At 38.0% G+C, this 21,287-nt stretch overlaps 1 protein-coding gene across 1 annotated transcript in view; it reads right to left on the reverse strand.

Moving 5' to 3' along the window:
* The window catches only part of EPM2A (EPM2A glucan phosphatase, laforin), a 43,775-nt gene extending 22,990 nt beyond the window's left edge, over positions 1 to 20,785 (reverse strand). Inside the window, exons 1-2 of the mRNA XM_032185685.1 lie at positions 20,524 to 20,785; positions 7,303 to 7,477 (exon numbers count right to left, since the gene is read on the reverse strand). Coding sequence (XP_032041576.1) covers positions 7,303 to 7,477; positions 20,524 to 20,785 — 437 coding nt within the window. The remainder of the gene's footprint in view (positions 1 to 7,302; positions 7,478 to 20,523) is intronic.
* Between the last annotated feature and the right edge of the window lie 502 nt (positions 20,786 to 21,287).

Below are 21,287 nucleotides of genomic sequence, written 5' to 3' on the forward strand. Positions count from 1 at the left end.
TATGATCAGGGTAATTCTTGGTGCTGGCGATAAATACAATTTTTAAAAATTCTGAAAATTTGCCACATTCACCTAGCTGCTTAGAAGTACATTGAGCCATGCTCAAGTTTTGTATTTAAAAATTATTTGTTTTCCAGAGGAATGTCACATCTAACAACTGTTGGCCTTCAGAGCTTTGTGCTGATGTGGAATTACAAGCATCAGAATCAATACGGTGGTCCCATTCTTTCTGTATCTGCCATGCCCATGCTGACAGTGGCACTGCACAGATCTCGTAAACCTCATCCTATCCCTGTGACAGACAAAATTATACTAACTTCTGAGATGGAACTACATTAAGAACTTTATTTCTGCAAAAGCTCTCCTGTGCCTACAGGGCCTTACTCTTAAGGTTTCTAGTAATACTATCAAGAGACTATTGCATATTCATAGCACCTCCCTAGCCATCAAAGTTTAGAGAAGCCTTACTGGTTCTTTGTTGGCTCAGTCAGGTGGAAGTTTAAAGGACCTTGACATTACCTCTGGATGTGATTCAGAATATGATTAGGAGGGGAAAAAAAAAAGAAAAAAAAAAAAAAAAAGAAAAACTTTTTCGCATGTGTAACAACCAAAATGTTTAGTTCCTATATGTTTCTTTGAAGGGATAAGAAATGGCAAGAACTTCACAAACTTCATAAGGAGGAGTATATCAGAGTTAAGAAAAAGAAGGAAAACAAGGTACAATTAAGGTGCTATGGAAGACATTTTTTTCTAGTATAGATGAGTGCTAGACATCACTTTGGGGGATTCAGTAATTTCTGAATTGTGAAAATATTCTGTGAATCATTAGAAATACATTGGTTTTCACCAGAAGTGAAATCCACATAGTGTGGTGTGCCCTTGGTGTGCTATCAAGAATTATTCTAATAGTTTCATAACCTAGAACAATGTAAAAAAGCTCAAAAATATTAATTTATCAATAATGCTGACAACATACATTGTAGCTTTATAGAAACACTCAGAATAGTTGTTGAATATTAACAATGCATGACATTTTAAAAATACCTGACATTATTAGTTCACAAGTTTGCTAGTTTTCAGTCCCATTTGCTGCCAAAATCATTCCCTCCCACAATTTTATCATGTTTACATTGATGATTTACCATTCATCAGTCATTACTTTAACAGTGTCATCTCAATGTCTAGACAATATTTCATGTCCCTCAGACTCTGCAGTGCACAATAAATCTGATGGCATGTTGAGTAGTAGCCACTTATTAGAGTTAACAGAGAAGTTACTGTAGCCAGAGGTAATAATGAGAATTCAGACATTGATGACCATCATGCAAAAGTGTTTAATGTAAAAGCTCTGTGATTTTTTATTCTGGCAAATCTGCATCACCTGTTCTAATGTCAGATTTTGTTACTATGGCACTCACAAGAAATGTGCTTAGTAATGAACAATTGAGATCCAGGAGTTCCATTTCAATCTTCTCTTTAACGCTCATGTGGTAGGTCATAGTGAGAGCTATGCTGGCAACAGATGCTTGCTAATGATCAGCAAAATAAAAAAAAAAAAAAAAAAGACCAAAATGTGAGTTCCCTCAATCCAGATTATGCATGTCATTACAAAGGTTCCACAGTTTGTGACTTCACTAACAACATATCCTAACTATTTCTGTGCACAGTTCATGGGATTTAGGTTTGTAGCTAGCCTGGTTTTTAGGTTTGTCTGCTAGCCTGGCTTAGATTACACAGCCAAGTGCCATTCTGCTCTTGCAAAATCTCAAAACTTGGAAAAACAGAATCAGTTTTCAAGTTTACAGATACTGCTAGGGAAGGCTCTATGTGGGGAGTTCATGAAAGGACAAAGTTTGTGATTTTTTTTGCATCACCAGCAAATGTGGAAGAAAAATGCATTTGTTACTCACTACAGGGATAAATTAAATATAAACCAATAAGGACTTTAAAAATTGATAAAGTTCTGAGCTCACAATATGGTTCTTTTCTAACTCTTGCTCCTAATCCCTCAGATATACATTCCCACAATACCACCATATACATTCCGAATTCTCAAGAACTTGAATGTAAAATTACTTAAAAGTCACTTTTTACACTGATTTGAAACCTGCTTTCTTCACATCAGAGACTAGTAAAAGCATTTCACAGCTCCACTTGAGAGTGATAAGAAAAAAAAAAAAGATAAATATGAGACAAAATAATAATAATTTTTAAAACATATAAAAGATTATTCTATTGCTAAATAAAAGGTGGATCTAATTTAAACTATGCTGTAGCTCGGTATGATGAAAACAAATTCAAACAAATCCACAAACGTCCTACTTTATGGGGTAAACATATCACAAAATGTGGCTTAGAATATTATCATAATTTAATGTATAAAAAGGCCAGATAACTTTACAGTTAGAGCCCCATGTACTGAAATCAGAGGACAAACTCCTATTGCTGTTAAGTATTTTTAATCAAGATTATTTTACTAGAATACAACGGAAGACTTTTGATCTGGAACTCATTAGTTCTTATTCTTTTCTCTAATAATGTTACCACAAGCTTTCTCTAGGCACAGGGGACAGCTAGCTCTCAGCTTTTAATGTTAATTGTGGTAATCTCCGTAGATATCATCACCTCTTCTCTTAATTCTGAATGTAGGCATAAAGTATCAGTTCAGCTTTCTACTACAGTAGCATAGTTCACTGAACTCTAGTTGGTTTTGTTTTTGTTTTTTTTTTTTTTCCCCTTTTTGAATGACAGCTTCCTCTTTAAATCTTCTATATATGTATATATAATCAGTAATTAAAAAAATTGCTTTAGAATGACACAGAAACATACAACAGAAGGGTATTTTATTTTCTGAATGAATTAAAAAACAGTTAAACTAGAAATGAAACTCTTCTCCAGTTAAAGAGTAAAAACAAATAAAAGCTCTCTCTTGCATTTTTCCAGTTGCATAATTCAAAGGTAATTCTGACTTCATACTGAACTGAGATGGACATTACTCATTAATGTAGGCTTGAGTTGGGGTACAGTATCAAGACAAAGACACTTAGCCCTGGGTATCTACAACTGTGGGTGTTTTCAGACACAGCAATGCTCAATGCATTGCCTAATTACAGCTTTCATAACCTCTGAGATGTACTAGAGCATCTGGATCATCTGTGTGGGCCTCACAGATACAACCAAAGAGCTATCATGAACTGTGTTCCTGTACTGCAGCAGCTGAAGGCCAGACAGTAAACTCTAGATCATCTCAAATAACACTAGACATCAAATTTCAAGCAACAGGACACGAGAATTGGATGTTTAAAGTATCATTATAAATCAATGAAGATCTCATCAGCATACTCAATGTAGTTTGCAGATCTATTCAGTCCTTCAATTCACTCTAAAGTAGACAGCTACTCACCAGTGAGTTGAACTGCTCTATATAGACATCCAAAGTAAGTACTTAGCCTCAAACTGAGTCCTACCACAAATGTCTTTTAAGTATAGCTTTAAATTCATCAATACCAACGTTGTTGCAACACTCAAACAGCAATAAATGCAATCCAGTTAAGTTAAATTAAGTTTTCTTTTCTCCAGTGAGCCTCAAGCAAAACATATCCAACCAGATTCTTATCTTCAACCCAAACTATCATCAGATCGTTTCATATCAATCAAATAAATGCTCAATTCTTCACAGAAGAATTACTAAACTGTTGTTTAGCTTTATCTGACAAGATTTCATTCAAATTCACTAAAAGGATTGTTCACTCTTAGACTGCTCTGCATTAAGAAGCAAACTGTGGAAAGTGGGGATGGTCAGGAGAGCCACATAAAATGTGTACCCCTGATCTGCACTAAAATCTCAATTTAGATATGCAAGTGAATGAGGTATAACCCAAGGCAAAATCCAGATGCTTCTTGTTTAGCCTCTTGAGGCATTAAAGCAGTGTTCTGCTGATAAATGCTGACCTTTCTTTTGTCTGTAGTAATTCCCAGAGGTGGGAGGGTGGTAAATATGGATCTGGGGACCTAACAACAGTCTGAAAATAGAAAACTGTAACAAGATGGCCCTTGCTTTCAGTGATATGTGTTCCTATTACCTAATTCTGCCATCAAGCATCATTGTCTCCAACATATTATTTAAGGATTTTGAAATTTCAGGTGTCACTCCCTCTTCATCCTTATGCAGAGCTGTTCTTCTGAGAGCTACAGAAGAATATTAATAAGTATAAGTCAGATAACACCTATGAATTATGATGTTCCACCTTTCACAGATGGAACTGATACAGCATTAAAGTGACCCACATTTACTGACTTTGTGAAACCACCTTCTCCCAGAAAAGATGAAATAACTCATCTTTGTGTTGGAAAATTACTGTGTCCTAAATGAACTGTTCTGCAATTTAAGGCATCTTATTACAATAATACCTAACACAAAAGAGAAAGGGACTTTTTCTTTTCTTTTCTGAATCAGATTTAAGTGATGTGTGTCACTATATTTCAAAAAAAAAAAAAAGTGAACACTAACACTAACATCAGTCATGACTCTATAGCTGCAGGTGAACTCCATTTCACACTTAAAAAAATAATTAAAATCCTATTATGGTTTAAAAATGCACCACTTATTCTCCAACCTGTAAGTCTAAAAAGTTCACTGATTTATGAATGAATATACCCTGAATTAAAAAAAAAAAAAAATCTCAAAGCATTGCTGTCATCCTCAACATTATTCAGAACGACTTTTGGCAACATTTCATGCCACTACAATCCATTTAAAATTTAAGCACATGTTTTAAAAAGAAACAGTTAACAGCAGCAACTGCTTTTAATCATTGTGATTAGCCAGATGACAAGTAAATCATTTCACCAGCACACATGGGAGGCCATTTTGTCAGAGAAAAACTTTCCTCTCTAACTGATTTACACATGGCAATCCTATTAACTGTAACAGATCAGCACCAATGTAGAGAACAGACACATCACAGGTTTTCCCCAATAAATAACTTCTTTCCAGGTGCCACTGTTCTTTGCAGATCTTACAGCTAGTGGCAGTACTCAGAATCTGTGCTCCTAAAGCTCCCTGTGGTACCGCTGCTTTACGTGGGCAAATGTAATCTCAGCTGGGGAACAAGACCAGACTATAAACTAAGCTTTCAGCTGTAAAGACAGAGGGACTGCTGCTTAGCTTTTGCTTGTTTGTGTGTTGTTGGTTTTGGATTTTTGTTTGTTTTGTTGATACTAATGTCCACAGTAGTCTTCCAAATCAATAAATCCATAAAAAATAATGGCATTTTCATTAGCTCACTTTAACTGCTTTAACTGAAGAAAAAAAATACCTCAACTAGCCATTAGCTTTGGGCTGCTGTGTTAATAACCAGTGGAAGGGTGAAACTGCCCCCAGCTGTTAACATCTGAAAAATCATTTAAGGGTGCATATCTTCAAAATATTAATAATTACATGACAGCACAGGGTATGCTTACTTAATAGAGCTTAAAGAAATTAGATAAGAATTCCTGAAGATGTACATGTAAGGCTTCCTTGCAGTGAAAGTATGTAAGATGGGAATGCAGGAGATCCTCATCTGGAATTGACTATGCAACACAGAAAATTTTATCCAAATATTCTTTAGTGGAATCTGCAGCTTTTTACCTCATCTTGGAAACATAGTCATGCAGATAAGGAAGTATTAAATGGATCACTGCTGCCTCTGGAAATAAAGATAAGTTAGCCTTTGGTGTTTAAATATTCTTTTTCTGACAGCTCTTCCTCTTTCTCACAAACTTCCTCTGCCAAGTTAAGATTATTTGGGATTGACAAGTTTCTGCTTTGGAGGAAACAAGATCTTTTCTCTGATAGGACGCTGGAAATGGATGCTTAAGATATACAGATAACAATCTGTCAGGAGTATTATATAGCTTGAGGAGGTCTCCGGGGAATGGTACCAAGTCACATGAATACCCACATATGCCTGACACTATTTATGAATCTGTATTATTCCAGAAGACACCAAGAAAAGAAAATCTTTCTGTCATACGCTGCAACTCTCATGAGAAAAAAAACAGTTCTGCTTCCTACACTACATAAGGGTTCAGATAAAACAGTAGAAGGAGACAGGAGAGTGAGGCTGGAGTAGCCGGAAGGGTAATCTGTAGAAATTCACACAAAGGAATGGTAAGACCCAGTGAAAGTATAAGCATCTGATATTTTCAAAAAATAAATATTCTCAATAAATAAATAAAATAAATAATGATCCTAAGATCATTAACTATTCCGTAAGCAACCTCAGCTCATCAGCTGCACATGGCATATCAGGTTTGCCAGTACTGATGCTGATAATCAATCAACAAACTTATTGTCACATCCACAGATGGAGACAAGGTCAAAGTTACAAATGGTCCCCAAGTCCTCAGTGCACAGCCACCAGTGCCAAGTCTACTGCTCTAAACACAGCCTCTGCTTTATGTACAGCCCTGAAGAATGCTTACTATCTTTTCTTTAAGTCTTACTGGTTCCTAATTCAGGCAGCATGCTTCACTAGTGAGCGCATCAGACTCATTTCAGTGCAGGCTTTAGAGATATCTGTATCTTATTCTGCTTTACCTCACAAAGCAGCAATGGCTCTAGTAGCACTTCTTGAACCCAGCACTACAAAGATGAGTTACAATTACAGGAACCCAAGTTTACAGAGGTCTTCCAGACTCAAAAAGAAGAAGGAATCAGTTAGACTCAACAGAATCCCACAGAAGTAAATGCATTTTAAGACTTAACTCAATTTTACTTTTTATTTTTTATTTTTTTTTAAGGGAATGCATTCATTCTGTTTAAGAAGCAGAAGTCATCTATAAGAAATGTCACTAATTGCCATTGCTTCCACAAGTAAGCAATAACACGATGCCCTAGAGTTCTGGTCCAGGAATATATTCTTTTTGTTTCCCCAAATTATGTACTTTGTTAAAATAATCCTAAATACAAAAACATTGGGTATACATGTGTATAGATGCATATTTACAAACACTTGAAGATAACAGTTCCTCAAAAATTTATCCATAAATTAGTGATAAGCATTTTCATATGTGATGCAACTCATACAGCTTTTCATAGAATGCAGGTATCCTTGAACTCCAAAACTCTGCATTTTATTGAGAGAGAAAAAAAAGAGACATTTAATTGCAAAGAGGTGTTTAGTCTTTGTGCAGCTTTTCTGAGGAACTGTTGCATGCATATTGCCATTGGCCACTTCTAATTCAAAGTTTGCTGATATCATACTGATTTTCTGTTCGAATACTTGACACAGGCCAAGGCATGGACTTGTATTTTACCTGGAGTAATGGATAGCCTGATGTCCTGCAATATTAAAATAGAAGTCAGTTGTATGTTTCATCTCATCAGTATGTCCAGAGACTTCAATCCAGTGTGTTATTGGGAGGCAGTAAACTCCATCGACTACATTGCGCTCATCGTAAACACAGTTTCGATCATGATGGGGCCCATTACCTAGAATAGAAGAAAGGACGACTGCAGTCTGCATATACTGAAAATCTTCCAAATGATCTGCAGGTGCTGCGAACTGAGTATTTAAGGTGAGCAGTGGTGTTTGCTACCTGTTCAGACTACATTTCTAGAACATATGATTAACAATTGAAATAACTACAATAGCACTGCCCCCCCCCCCACAAAAAATAAAAATAAAAATAAAAATAAAAATAAAAATAAAAATAAAAATAAAAATAAAAAATGCAGCATTTCAATCACTTATTGCAAATGATTTAAAGAAAAATTAAAGCTGTATAAGTATCCCAAATCGTGAACCATGGCACTTGCAATTTCAAGAATAATTAATTTCATTGAAATTCCTCATTTGATGTCTGATAATATTTGACCTCAGTGTTTAATATTTGTGCTGTGTGACCTCCCTCTCCGGGGTTTAGCTTTCCATGATCCAAGGCACAGCTGCTTAACCTTGCCTCAGACTTCTAAAGAAATTGCTAAACTGAGACAGACCTTGGAGAAAATACAGAGTATAGCTATGCAAAACAAAGGTAGGGCTGTTGATGCTGGAATTACCAGCCTAGGATTCAAGAGGAAAAACACCCACGTGGAATGACATAAAATCCCAGAGAAGCAAAGTAAGCAGGTGGAAAACAGCAACCCAGCAGCAATGAAGACTTATTTGGAGGAGCAGTGAAGACTGGCTCTCCTCCATCTGATCTGCAACTATCTGGCCAGCAAAGACTCTTCAAGTGTCGTACTGGGGATTGACAGCATACTAATGCCTAGCCTAGGAGCTCATTAAATCCTGCATTTTATGTTTGTTAACTAATAAAAGATTGCTTTGTGCTCTTTAGATGCATATGTCACACTTACAAAGTCTCTTTGCACACAGGAAAATTGTCCAAAGTGACCCTGAGAGAGGCTGGTGCATCTGCAATACTGAGCAAGCACTCTTGCCTTACATGGCCTTGTGTAAAGTAAGAAACTTTTGTAACAGCTATGCACTACCTAATATACATTACCCCTTCAACTTCTCTTATATCAGTCATCTGAGCTTTATTACAAGCAACTGATTTTTAATACCATGCCAGAGTGAGCAATTTGAAGTGAACAGGGTCATGTCAGTAATGAAAAGGTTATCTAGCCTCCAAAAACTCAGTATATGAATATTCTTCCCCCTCTGTTTTTACAAACTTAGTGTAATACTAATTGCTATGCAGGAATTATTGTGCAGATCAGAAATGACCTAGTCTAAGATTTCCTTTTAATGTAAACTTGTTACATTTATACATTATTAATAATGTTAGAAAATTTCTGAGTAAAATGAAGCCTGAAGGAATGTCTTCAATTTCACACTGCACATAAATGCATTACCAGCTTCCAGGCATCGCATTTAGGGAAATTTCCTAGAGAATTTCATTTTAGGAGATATGAAATGCAATGATTAGAGAATAAGACTAATATTTAATAGTAAAGCTGAAACAAACTCCTTATTGCCAGATGCAACGCAGCAGATTTTACCATAATTGTGAATATTATTATTTACCAAAAAGAAAAAGAAAATACTAGGCAGAAAACTATTTTCTCTTTCAATAGTGCTGAGCCATTATGTACCATATGCAATGGTACGGCACGACTTTTGATAAATAAATCAGTCTTATCACTTTATTTTTATCTTACATTTCTAATTGCTTACACATTCTCTACCACGTTTAAGCAGTATTTGAAGAAAGCGGTTTACTTCAACAAAACCTATGGATGTTTACACCACTTAACTGACATCATGCATTCAACAAAATCTTTACAGCCACAAATAATACACCTTGCCTTCCCTGCTTTATACTCTTGACAGCTGTAGCAATGCACATCACCACAGCCCTGGCCAGCCATTACAAGGCTGGGTCTGACCCTGACCCTCATCCACCTGCAAGCTCATATTGTTGCCTAACCTGTCCCCTGGTGCCCTGCTCCTAGATGGGGTGGGCATTGTTTCCATTTGATCCTCCTCTTCCATTAAGGTTTCTGCATCAACTTTTGCAATCAAACCATGTTCTCTCCCTCCTGCCTAATTTCTCCTTTCCCCAAAGTGCGAGTAGGTCCTACAAGACAAGCAAGTCTGAAGCTTCATGCTTGCGATCACAACTGCGCCACTCCATACTTTGCATTTGCCCGTTTACAGCTGCTTCTGCCTGAGGTACATGTACTTCTACCATTCACCAGTTCTACTGCCCATCATACTTCCTCAGCTTTAACTATTTGCTCTTTTTTTTTTTTCCTTTCTTCACTATCATCTGTTCTCTTAAATAGCAGTAGCATTAACTTCCTTGCCTTGTAATCTTTTCATCTCCACCATCATTCGTTTCCTTATCTAGCCTACAACATGCACGCAAGTGAAGCCAAGAGTAAATTGCCACTAGGCATTTGCTTCATTTGTTTCCTCAAACAGGTTTTGTCAAATCTCATTCTTAAAAGCTTCCTCCTCTAACTGTTATTTATCACTGTTGATTTTTCTGAACCACTCAACCTCATATTCCTGCTGTGGCCTACAGTCAAATGAGCATCCCAATGCTTCTGTTTTCATTTTAATACTCAAGTAAACAGTAACAGCTTGCATTCATATCATCTTTCATGAGAATTACACAGCTCTTTACTTCTCTTTATATTATAAACTGGTCTATGAATTAACACCCCTCTTACTGAAATATGATGTCTGTGCAACAGAACATACATGAATACAAAAACAAATAGAGTGAAATTATTTCAGAGACAAAGGGAAGAGGGCTATTACATCTAAAGGATTCTGCTATGGAGAACAACAACAACAAAAAAAGATTATACTGAATTGTTCAGGATACTGAATGCTAAATTCCTCTTGCAAAAGTTATTAAAGAAGGCATTTACCACAAATGATTGTGATTTCACTACCCAGGTAATATCCGAAAGATCCTACTTCCCAAATAATATCTTCCCACACAAGTCCTTCCTGCCACCACTTGCTTCACAAGATGCATTATAGAAACCTTTTTTTGTTTCTTTTTCTTTTTTATTTTTTTTAAGTAAAAACAGTTTTATCAGTTTACATCATGCTTCTGCTAGCAGAGTTTGTCACAGGAAAACCATTTTTTTGGATGCTATAAAATAACAATGCAAGGAAACAGTTTTAGGTGTAGAGCCACATGACAAGTTTAGAGGACTAATGCAGAACTCATCTATAATTTAGAGCAGCTATAAAACAGCTAAAGAATGAATTCTCTTAACTTTTATCTTCCAGAGTCATTTTATCCAAAAATAAAAGTCAGCCAATTAAACCAGTTTTTATTTAAGTTAACTGATCATAAACAATTTTTTAAATAGAAAACAAATAGGATCACATTTTCTGTTATATATTTGCAGAGCACATACAACTACAAAAATGGGCACTGCATGGGGCATGAGCAGAAATCATTACCTAGGCAATCTTCAGCTCTTTCTTTCCTAACCCTATCAGTATAAACCTTTCCTCGTGAGTTCCCTTTGCATCAACCTCATGATGCAACCTCATGGACGAATGCTTAGTACGTCCAGGCAATCATGCCTTAGTGACTCCAAAGACCCAGCTCAAGACTTCTCAGAAGCACAGGAAGAGTCTGTGCCAAGAACAAAACAGCTGTCTGAGGCAGGATGAAAATTTGGTACACTACGTGAAACATATACTCTCCCCTCCCTTGCCATTATAGGCCAAGCAAATTATTTTCTGGATTTGAATCATTGAGGCGTGGGACTTCTCCATTCCTAGCAGAGAGAGTTGGGCAGGGTACTAGCTACAGGCAGTGACCAGCAGCACCGCAGACACAAAAGAACATCACCTCATCCCTCTCTCTCTAGCCCAGGGCTGTCTGAGTGCTATGGTTGGTTAGTCTGGGAGGAAACAGATCATGATGAAAGCAGTAGGACCAAGCTCAGCTGTGTCCAAGTCTTAGTGCATTGGAAATATCTTGGTGGCCTTTCTAATTTCTTACCTTCTGCTCAAGCACCAGAAAGAAAAGTGCCCAGGGCAGAAAGAAGCACCACAGGACTGCATGCATGCAGAGTCTGGACATGTCTCCTCATGGTTGAAGCTGCTTGAATTCACACTAACTTCTCACTCCACTTGGGCTTGGATCCCCACTGGATCTTCTAAGTGACTTCACTAAATCAGTCAGCAGCATTCCACACAGAAATGTTGTGCTCAGCACAACTTATTATTTACTTATTTCCCAAATACACAGAGCATTTCATAACCTAAGTTACCAAAACTGAAGGTTTACTGCTGAAATTTAATCTCTGTACCTGAAGCTCTAAATTTGCTGCAATCCAATATGCTTCCAGGACCGCAGGTGCATCACATCTTTACCAGCAATAAGGCCTGCACCACTGGCCAGTCCAGTGTGGAAACTGAGCATATGGAGGACCTTGCATCCCAGTTAGAAGCTGGGTATTCTGGACTTCACTCATAAAGGCATACTGTAAAATCCCTATGTGAGATACAAGGCAAACTCTCACCAAAAGGAACCCTTTGGTGCATAAATACATCTTTCCCTTACACTGGCTAGTCTCTCCAAGCTTAGCCAAACATTGTACAAAGACTTCAAGATACTTTGAATAAATTCCCCATGATTCGATCAGTCTTCAAGGGCAGGAATTCATCACAGCTCTCATTTAAATGTTCTGCTCAGGCAAAGTAGCTGTGCATCCCCTTAGCAGCATTTACAAGAGAAGAGCACAGGTCTCAGAACTAAATGTCATTTTCTCACATGTTGCTCAGAGCACACAGCACCAGGCCACTGGGTAGGCTTACAGGCACGTTTTACAAACAATAATTGTTTATAAACAATTATTTAAGAGGAATTTAAATTTTTGAAGTCAAGAAAACATTATGGATCTTCAAACAGTTGGGAGAATTTTAATAGCATTTCATCTTTCCTGGAGACAGTAGTAAAGCAAAAAAATAAAATAAAATAAAATAAAATAAAATAAAACAAAATAAAATAAAATAAAATAAAATAAAATAAAATAAAATAAAATAAAATAAAATAAAATAAAATAAAATAAAATAAAATAAATAAAAGAATATAAAATCCATTTTCTACTGTTCATCCTTGGGGAAAAGAAAGCAAGCACATATGCACTTTGAGAAAGAACAACACACAACAGGAAGGGCATGTTTTTATAGTCCAAGCCACTTCTAAATTAATATTTTTCTTAATCTTGTTTTTATTGTTTTTTTTTTTTCCAAGTGGCAAAAAATGGTTTCTTTGTTTATTTTGGGGAGGCAAATATGCAGATCATTTGAAGACACGTATAATTTAGTCATGAAAAGCAGTGAGTTAAACATCTGAACAGTACCAATCCTCTTGTTAAATGATTGAGTGGGGTATCCGAATTAAAGAACATGAAGAATTTGGAACAGTTTAATAGAAGATACAGGACCTAGTTTAAATGATGGGGTAGCATTCTTTTCCTTCAATAAAGTCCAGAATGATTTTGTTTAAATTCCATACGTGTGACTCTTCAGAGCAAAAATGTTTATCTGACAGAGAAATGAAAAATAAGTTTCTAGGGGTTAAATTATCAAATCCCATTGCTTTTGTAGCCTACTTGTTGCTCTTTCTACTGCTGATACTTGCTCAGTGGAATCCACTGATCTAGGGAATTGCTCAAGAACAAAGCAATCAGCAGTCATGCCTACGGTTCAAGCTTTACAGAGTGCTCTTTCAAAATCTGCATGACTGCACATATGGCTCCTAGTTTAATGCATATGAAGGATGATCAAAGTGGCATACTAAGGAAGCTGGCTGTACAAAGAAAAAACAAACAAAAGATTAAAACCAAAGACCTTCACATAACTGAAAAATGGGACTGGCAAAAGACTGAGACAAGAATAAAATGAAGGAAAAACAGATGAACATACACGTAAGAAAAATATGTCCAAAGATCAAGGACTAGGAGAAGATCAACAGGGACCAGAAGAGGATCTTCTGAGATTTGAACTAACCACATACAGTAAGAGAATACAAAGAAAAACCTTCAGATACTGTTTTACTACAGTTGTACCACAGAGATGAAAAAAAATATGATCCAACAGTCTGCCAACACACAGACTCATTTTGGTACAACTGAAACAATCTGAAATATTAAACTAGGTCCTTTAAACAAGGTAAATGAACATCTTGAGTTCATGCTTCGAAATTCCCCTGGAAGAGTTTAATAACATCATAAGCTCTATGAACATTCTGAAGATAAGGAAATGGAATAAAGGAATAAAAGATTAAAAAAAAAATAGAACAGGAACTAAATGAAACGTATAAAAACCCTCTGAAATTAAGAAATTAAAAGCCTAAGTATTTGCTAGCTTCTTTCATACCTACATTACAATAGGGAAAGTCCTCAAGTTCTGGTTTGGACCTGATTCCTGAATCAGCAACCTGAACGGTATCTGAATGTGATTCTGCAAGGTGTCATTATCAGACATGATTATAACTGGACTTCCACCACTACACTTAGAATATTCAAATTTACTTACCCTTTATATCAGACTCTGACATGAAAGCCTTCCTCCTGCCTGTTAGAATGAAATTCAGTCTTTCACGTCTGGAAATAAGACCTGTCTCAGTCCCACCAAGACTGAATTGCTACTGATTGTTAAAAAACAGATAGGGGAGGCAGAAATACCCCTCAATAGGTTACGTATTCTGGCATTGGAAGGCTGCCACAGACCCTTAGATGGGAGTCCCACTTTTCTAAACCCTAAGCAAAGCTCCTGCACAGTTGGCCTTTGTTTTTACCTCTCTGACAAATACTGTCAAATAACACATTTGAATTCTGTATGTCATGTACTAATCCTTACTTGCAGGCTTAATAGAAGTACACTTACCTTGCTTTTTAATGCTTTTTCCGCTGTCAGTAAACTGCCTTCCCATTAGATTCAGAAAACAGTAGGCAAATTTATTGAATTACTTAAATAATTACTTAAATACTTGAGACAAAATTGTTAACTTGCCACACTTAGTTCAATAACTTCTTGTTCATGACTGGTTTGATTTTCAGAAAAGTTTCCTTGCATTTGCTAGTCCCAAAGAAATATCCAAAAAGCAAAAGACTATTTCATTACATATTTATTTTCTGTCAGATTTAAAGCAGACTGCTTCAACTTCTCATGTTGTAGGACTAATATGCATAACCTGGGAAAGAAGTTCTAAATCTATTAAAATCCAGACTGAACTCATGATTTGTTAGCCTATTAGTCTACTTCTAAAAGCATTCTTTTCATAGATTTTAATTATGCCAGAATTAGAAGTAAATGGTTTACAAGAAAGCCCTCTTCAGCTGCTAATCAACAAGGCCTTTTTTTTTTTTAACTATAGATGAGAAAATAGGAATTTTCAAAGGCAACTCGCAAAAACACCTGCTTTATTTCTCTCTCTAGGTCTGCTTAGGCACAGGTGTTTCTCAGTGGGAGCTGCTACTATAGTCATAATTTTTAGCCAAATGTCCAGTCAGATGGAGATTAAGCCAGAGAAAAGCAACTCAAAGGGAATTCAGCTCACGAAAACAAAAGTTCTTCTTAGACAGATGGTGGAAATAAGTATAAAGAAAATGCAGATGATAGAAAAATGCCTGATAATAAAATGCATAATGTAATACAGTCTTACTGCTTTCAAACTCTCTATGGTATTGTACTGTATATTACCGATTTTTGCTTTTGACCATACCAGAAAAGATCACTAAACTATAGGCAGGAAAAAAGCTACATCAGGATAGTAGCCATGGCAAAATCCTAACCAAAGGCTCATGGCAGTTACTTATTACTGCTTGAAGTTTCTCACCATTGAAAATAAAGTCTTGACCCATATTGCATGCTGCTGTCCCTTGGGAGTGAGGGCAGGGAGTGAAGTGGGTGATGGCAATAATGGTAAATAAGGCATTTGTTAAGTAATACATTTATTGTAAATTCATCACTATAAGCACAAATGTTTATCAGCCTCTCACGGCAGCCAGAGCTGGCCCCTGATTATCTCTGTGGGTAGGAAATTATACATACCTGCCAAATCCAGGGAAATGTATGTGTGCATGTTTATTTTTATTCTTTTAATTTTGCACTTTCTTGGGCAACTCTCCATTGCTTCATATGTCTGCTCAGTACAAGTTGATTAATGCTGACATACAGAGAGGATGGAACAAAAAACTTGTTACCGGCCATCTATGATGATTGTAATTTACGATAACTATGCTTTGAAAGGGTTGAATAACAAAATAACAGGAGCTATTGTACTCCCCTCCATTCATTAAAGAGGCATTGGGTAGTAGATTCCAAAATTATTCTCTTTTAATCATAACAAAGTTTCCTCACACCTAAAAGGTGCTAGGGAATCTAGCATTGTTCAGGAAGTAATAGCCTTGCATGAACAAAAAGCATATTATACATAATTATTCAACCATCAAAACCCAATTGCACTTTATGTTCCTTCCCAGACATTACCTACTTAAGAATGAGATTGGGGTGGGGAAGTAAAATCCTGTATTATTTTCAAAAGCGGAACAGATTACACTAAATACTGATGAAATTTGTAAGCAGTTGCATGAAGCTAAGCAGTCACTGGCTATACACAAGTAAAATGGCGACACCCAGTGGGAATAATGACACATAAAATAGTTCTTTTAAAAGGACCAAAGAAATGTTACTCTCTCATTTTGTGTTTTTTCTTTGTTTAGTAATAGAAATTCTATGTAACCTTTGGGGATCTGTAGATTAGCTTTGTGGAAGAAAGAAGAAGAAGTGCATTTCAATTAAAGAAAAATAATGTTGCATTAAATTGTACTTCTCTAGAATTATCTCAAAGTTTTACTGTGCCTTATACCACTACAGTTTAGCCCTGTTTGTTTGTTTATTCTGTTACAGTCTCTTGAAGTTGAATGGCAACTAGGTATTAACTTCCCTTTCTGCCTTTAAAACATCACTGCATTAAAATCAGCAAGTGTTCTTGTTCTACACAGTTGAGGCCAAGAGGTAAGATTGGTTTCTGTTGCCACATTAAAAATGAATTAACACCTATTAAAAAAAATAATAATAATAACTTGCTCACCCTCATTTTGTATGCAGCTGGACTAAACTGTGAGAACAACTGCCGTGAAGAGCTCTGCCATTTCCAGGAAAATACCAATAGCCCCTATCTTCCCCAGCTCTGCACAGCTCAGAGGCTGCGTTGCAAGCCTTACTTACCCTAGGGCGGCTAATTCATCCCCTGCAGCACCAAGCCCTGGGCAAGCAGATCCAGCAAGGAAGATCTAAGGGCAAAATGTTCTGTAGAAGCACTTTATGAAGCAAGTGGCCACTGTCAAAGACAAGCAACAAAGCCACAGTCCCTGTAGCCTGGTGGATCAGGAGACGTAGGGGGTTCATCCCAATGGTCTGACCTGCACTACAAGCAGGACTGGGCACAGCACCCTGCAGCCAGACATGACCAGGGACAACAGGGACCCACACCTGCAGGCTTCCCCCAGAAACCAAGCACCCCATCCTCTCTGCACCCAGTAATCCCTGAGGCTCAGCTGCAGTGTAGTTACCTGGAGGATAGTGATCAAAGCTCCTAGCAGCTCCTTTTCCTATTTGCATGCAAAAAAGCTCTTGATACAGCACTGGAAAGTAGGTAAAACAATTCTTGCAATATGGGGAAAAACTCAACTCTTCATAACAACCAGCAGAGAATAGGATCCCACTGCCACATACCTGTTTCTTTTTCTCATACAGACAAGAGAAGCAGGAAGCTGCCACTCCTGGATGGCTGCATTTAAACTGCAGAAGAAAACCAGGACACATGCACAGCAAAACGTGCAAACTGCTCTAATTGTTACTAATCAAGTGCTTGATACTTCAAAATTTAGTTGCAAATAGTTGTAGTTCTGGTAATATTTCCACTAGTTTTGTTAAAATATTATGAAAAATATTATTATACCCTAACTTTACCAGTCCTTTTGAACTGTTATGAGAAGCATTCATTATCAAACAGAGGGCTTATACTGTAACCAACAAGCTTGCACGAGCTGGAAACATTGGAAGGTCAACACAGGGAGTCAGAGGCTGTGCAGCATAGTTGTTTCTAAATTGAACTGTGTGTTATTGTTTGCTTGGGGCCTCCAAGAAACCACAGAGAACAATAGTTACAAGTGAATTTAAACAAGACATTTCCTTTTCTATTCTCTCCAGAATTGATTTTTTTTTTTTTTTGGTAAGGAATTAAGGCTCTGCTCACATTCACAAATTGCTAGAACCCAGCTTCTAAGCTTTAACTGGCATGACTCTATCTTTTGCAAAGCTTCTAGCAAGCACCTACTATCTCAAACCAATGGTTATATGAAAGTATGTCAGGAGATTGAATTTGATCATATCAAAACACAGTTTAGGGCATACCCTTGGCATTTTGTCTGTTCTTTTATGGAACATTGTATCTTACATAGTACCTTGCATTGTTTATTTAGACCAGAGAAAAAAGAAAAAAAAAAAAAAAAAAAAAAAGCATGGTTAGTGTTCAGGCATGAACTCACAAGAATAAATGCAAGCATAAGCTCCATCTTGAATTTATTTAGTTTTGACATCAGGCACAATATACTTGTACTTTCCAAACTCAGAGATGCATAAACCCAGTTCTGAAGAATCTACATCAAAAGCAGAGTACAGAAAGCTACACAGGATATAGCTTAAAAAAAAAAAAAAAAAAAAAAACTCTTATTTTTTCTAAACTTTTCTTTTCTAATGGGTGAAACTCTTCCCAGATTCTGAGGCTCATTACCATCAACCGGTTTTCCACACATACTGCAGTATGGTTCAAAATCCTCCTGAATTTCAGGCCTTTAATCTGGACTCACAGCAGGTAAGCAAAGCACCATTCCCAATAAACCTTATTTGGACCACAGCACATGCAGGAATCGTGACTTGAGACAGAGGAGCCCAACAGCTTTAGAGGCCCTGGATGCAGACCAGCATCATCACCCTGGGACAGTCTGAACCAACAGAGGTAAGTATCCAACCCCCTGGGGGCACAAAAGTCTCCTCTCCCACCCCATCCTCCTACAGAGGGAAACTATTTCCCCCAAGACACAGGTGTCAAGCCAGCAACCCTCCCACAGGCCAAGCCTGATCCAAAGGCTTCTTATCAGACCATCTGGCGAAACCCAAAAGCCACCAAACACTGGCCCAAGACTTTGACTCTTCTAGTCCATGGAAACAAATCCTCATTGTCTGTTTCAGTTTCCCCATCACGTTGAATGCTATGAGGATGAGCTAAATATATACTCAAAATATATGATGCAACATATGCTCTAGGGTTGTAAAAATAACATGCATAATTTGCAGTGGAATTCTCATGCAAAGTATATTAATAAAAAAAAAAAAAAAAAAGGAATTTTCTTAAATACAACACTTTGTCAAGTTTTGTATTATTTCACATCCAAAATATGTAAACGTCTGACATCCGTAACTGATCAAGAGTTTCTCTGGTAATACATGAATGCCTCAACTCATAAATTTAGAGAATTAAAGTGTCATTCTGCACCTTCCTCTATTCCTCATGCCCAAGTCTTCTTTCTTGCAGATGTTTTGTATCTGCTAAGTGTCTCCCAAAGCACATCTTCATTCTAAACACATAGAATAGTAAATATCCAAAGTATAGCACTTACTTATTAAAAAAAAAAAAAAAATTTACAATAGATGTCTTTTCAAACTACGATTTTTTCAAGAATAAGCAGATGACAGTCAAGCATCTTCAACTATAGCTCAATAAAATCAGAAAAAATGACAAACAATATCTTTCAGTCTTTTTTATTTTATTAAATAGAAAAACATTCTTAAACTCCCTTCATGGGAGCTATGAATAACAATAAGTTTCAGGATTTAGGCAAACATAGTTCTTTTTTTGTAAATAACAACTTAGGAAAAAAAGGGGTTAATATGAGTGACTAACTAAAAATAACTACTTTTGGATGATATTCCAGTTTATCTTTTATCATTCTAGTGAACCTGTAAGCTCAAACTGCTGAGCATACACAATGACAAGAACAAAACTCCACACAGGTTAATCCTAAAACTTGATCAATAGAACTACAGAGTAATAAGAATACTCTGTTTTGACAAGCTACTACATGTACTAAAGGCACTCCCAGCTATGGACAACTACCCTGAGGGAACATTACTCTGAACTAGACAGTAACCATCACCTTAAAATTACAGATTCTCTACATACTGGAACACCTTTTTTCTTTTCTTTTCTTTTTAATTATTATTTCTATATCATGTGTGACGAAGCACTCTCTCTACACCAGTATCACTGACATGTTATGCAGAACTCGGCACCTTCAAAAAAAAAAAAAAAAAATTCTGCTTCCTTGGACAGACGCAAAGATTTTTATTTCATAAATTCACTTTTCCTGCACGTCTGCAAAAGAAAAACATGGTTAAAACAGGCAGAATGTAAGGTTTATTGTAACTAAAAATAAAACATTTGCTATGACATGACGTAAGCAGTACTTCATGACGTGAACTGTGTTTTCATGCAGTAGCTATGACGATATCCATGTTTAAGTTTATATGGCAGAATGGCCATATAAAAGTTTGGAAACATGGTATGTGCCCTTAAAATGGATGAAAAGAAACAGCTTTATAATGTGCCACTTCTGTGCACGGCCTGTAAAACTATTTTATGTTATGACAGTCACAAATTCTCGGGTCATCCGTCCTTTCACAAAGTCTGATCCTTTCCTTCGTGACAAGAGGCAAAGGGGCAGCTTTGCAGTGTTACTTTATGCACAGTATTTAAACCAGGCCAGCTCACTAAGCCGCCTGCATGCCGAAGTTGCTCAGCATGTCACACCGCACGGAGAAGCATGGTGTAAGCAGGACTGCGACAGCAAAGGGGCTGGAAAAGACGTGAGAGCGCTTCTCCCCAGTTCTTTTTTTTTTTTTTTTTTTTCCCTGTAATTCCTGTGGCAAAGCTCAACCAGCCCCCTGAGGCCGCCAGGACGGCGCAGCTCGGCGTTACCTTCCCAGAGCAGGCGGCCGCCCTGCCGCCGCAGGAACTTGTACCAGAAGGGGCTGGCGGCCTCCTCGTCGGGCAGCAGCACCTCGCCCAGCCACAGCGCCGGCTCCTGCGCCGACAGCGCCGCCGCCGCCCGCGCCGGCTTCATGGGCACGGCGCGCTGCGGGTCCCACTGGCCCAGCTCCGGCCGCGAGCCGGCCACCAGCACCGCGCCGTCGCCCTCCGCCATGCGGCCCGGCAGCACCACGCCGAAGCGGAACAGCATGGCTGCCGCCCGGCTACACGGCGAGCCGGCCTCGCCTCCCTTCTCCTCACGCCGCCCCGCCGCCGCCAGGGGGCCGCTCCGTGCCGCCGCGGCCTTCCGGGGCGGGACCGGGATGGGGACCGGGACGGGGATGGGGACGGCCCTGAGGGGACGGGCAGCCGTGGTGGGGCTCCGAAACTGAGCTCCTGTGAGCCCCGGTTGCACGTCGTGCAGGGTGACTGGAGCGGCGGCACTTGGACCTGAGGGACTTGCTTCACTCAGTGCAGGACGCACGCTGTTGAATTCCTGCTGTCGTGCAGCCTTACAAGCAATTCTCGAGGAATAGTCTTAAATAAAGCCTAGGTGTTCAAGGCGTTGACATGTTCTCTGTTTGTATCTTCTCGGGGGAGAAATGGTTTACAAAGCTGCCTAAAAATCACCTCCCAACTGCATGCATGCAGGTCTGTCCTGCTGGCTGTAATCTGGCAACTCCTGCCCATAGCAATACTCAGGGTTTACACAA

This window comes from Aythya fuligula, chromosome 3 (genome assembly GCF_009819795.1).
Source record: "Aythya fuligula isolate bAytFul2 chromosome 3, bAytFul2.pri, whole genome shotgun sequence".
Lineage (NCBI taxonomy): Eukaryota > Metazoa > Chordata > Aves > Anseriformes > Anatidae > Aythya > Aythya fuligula.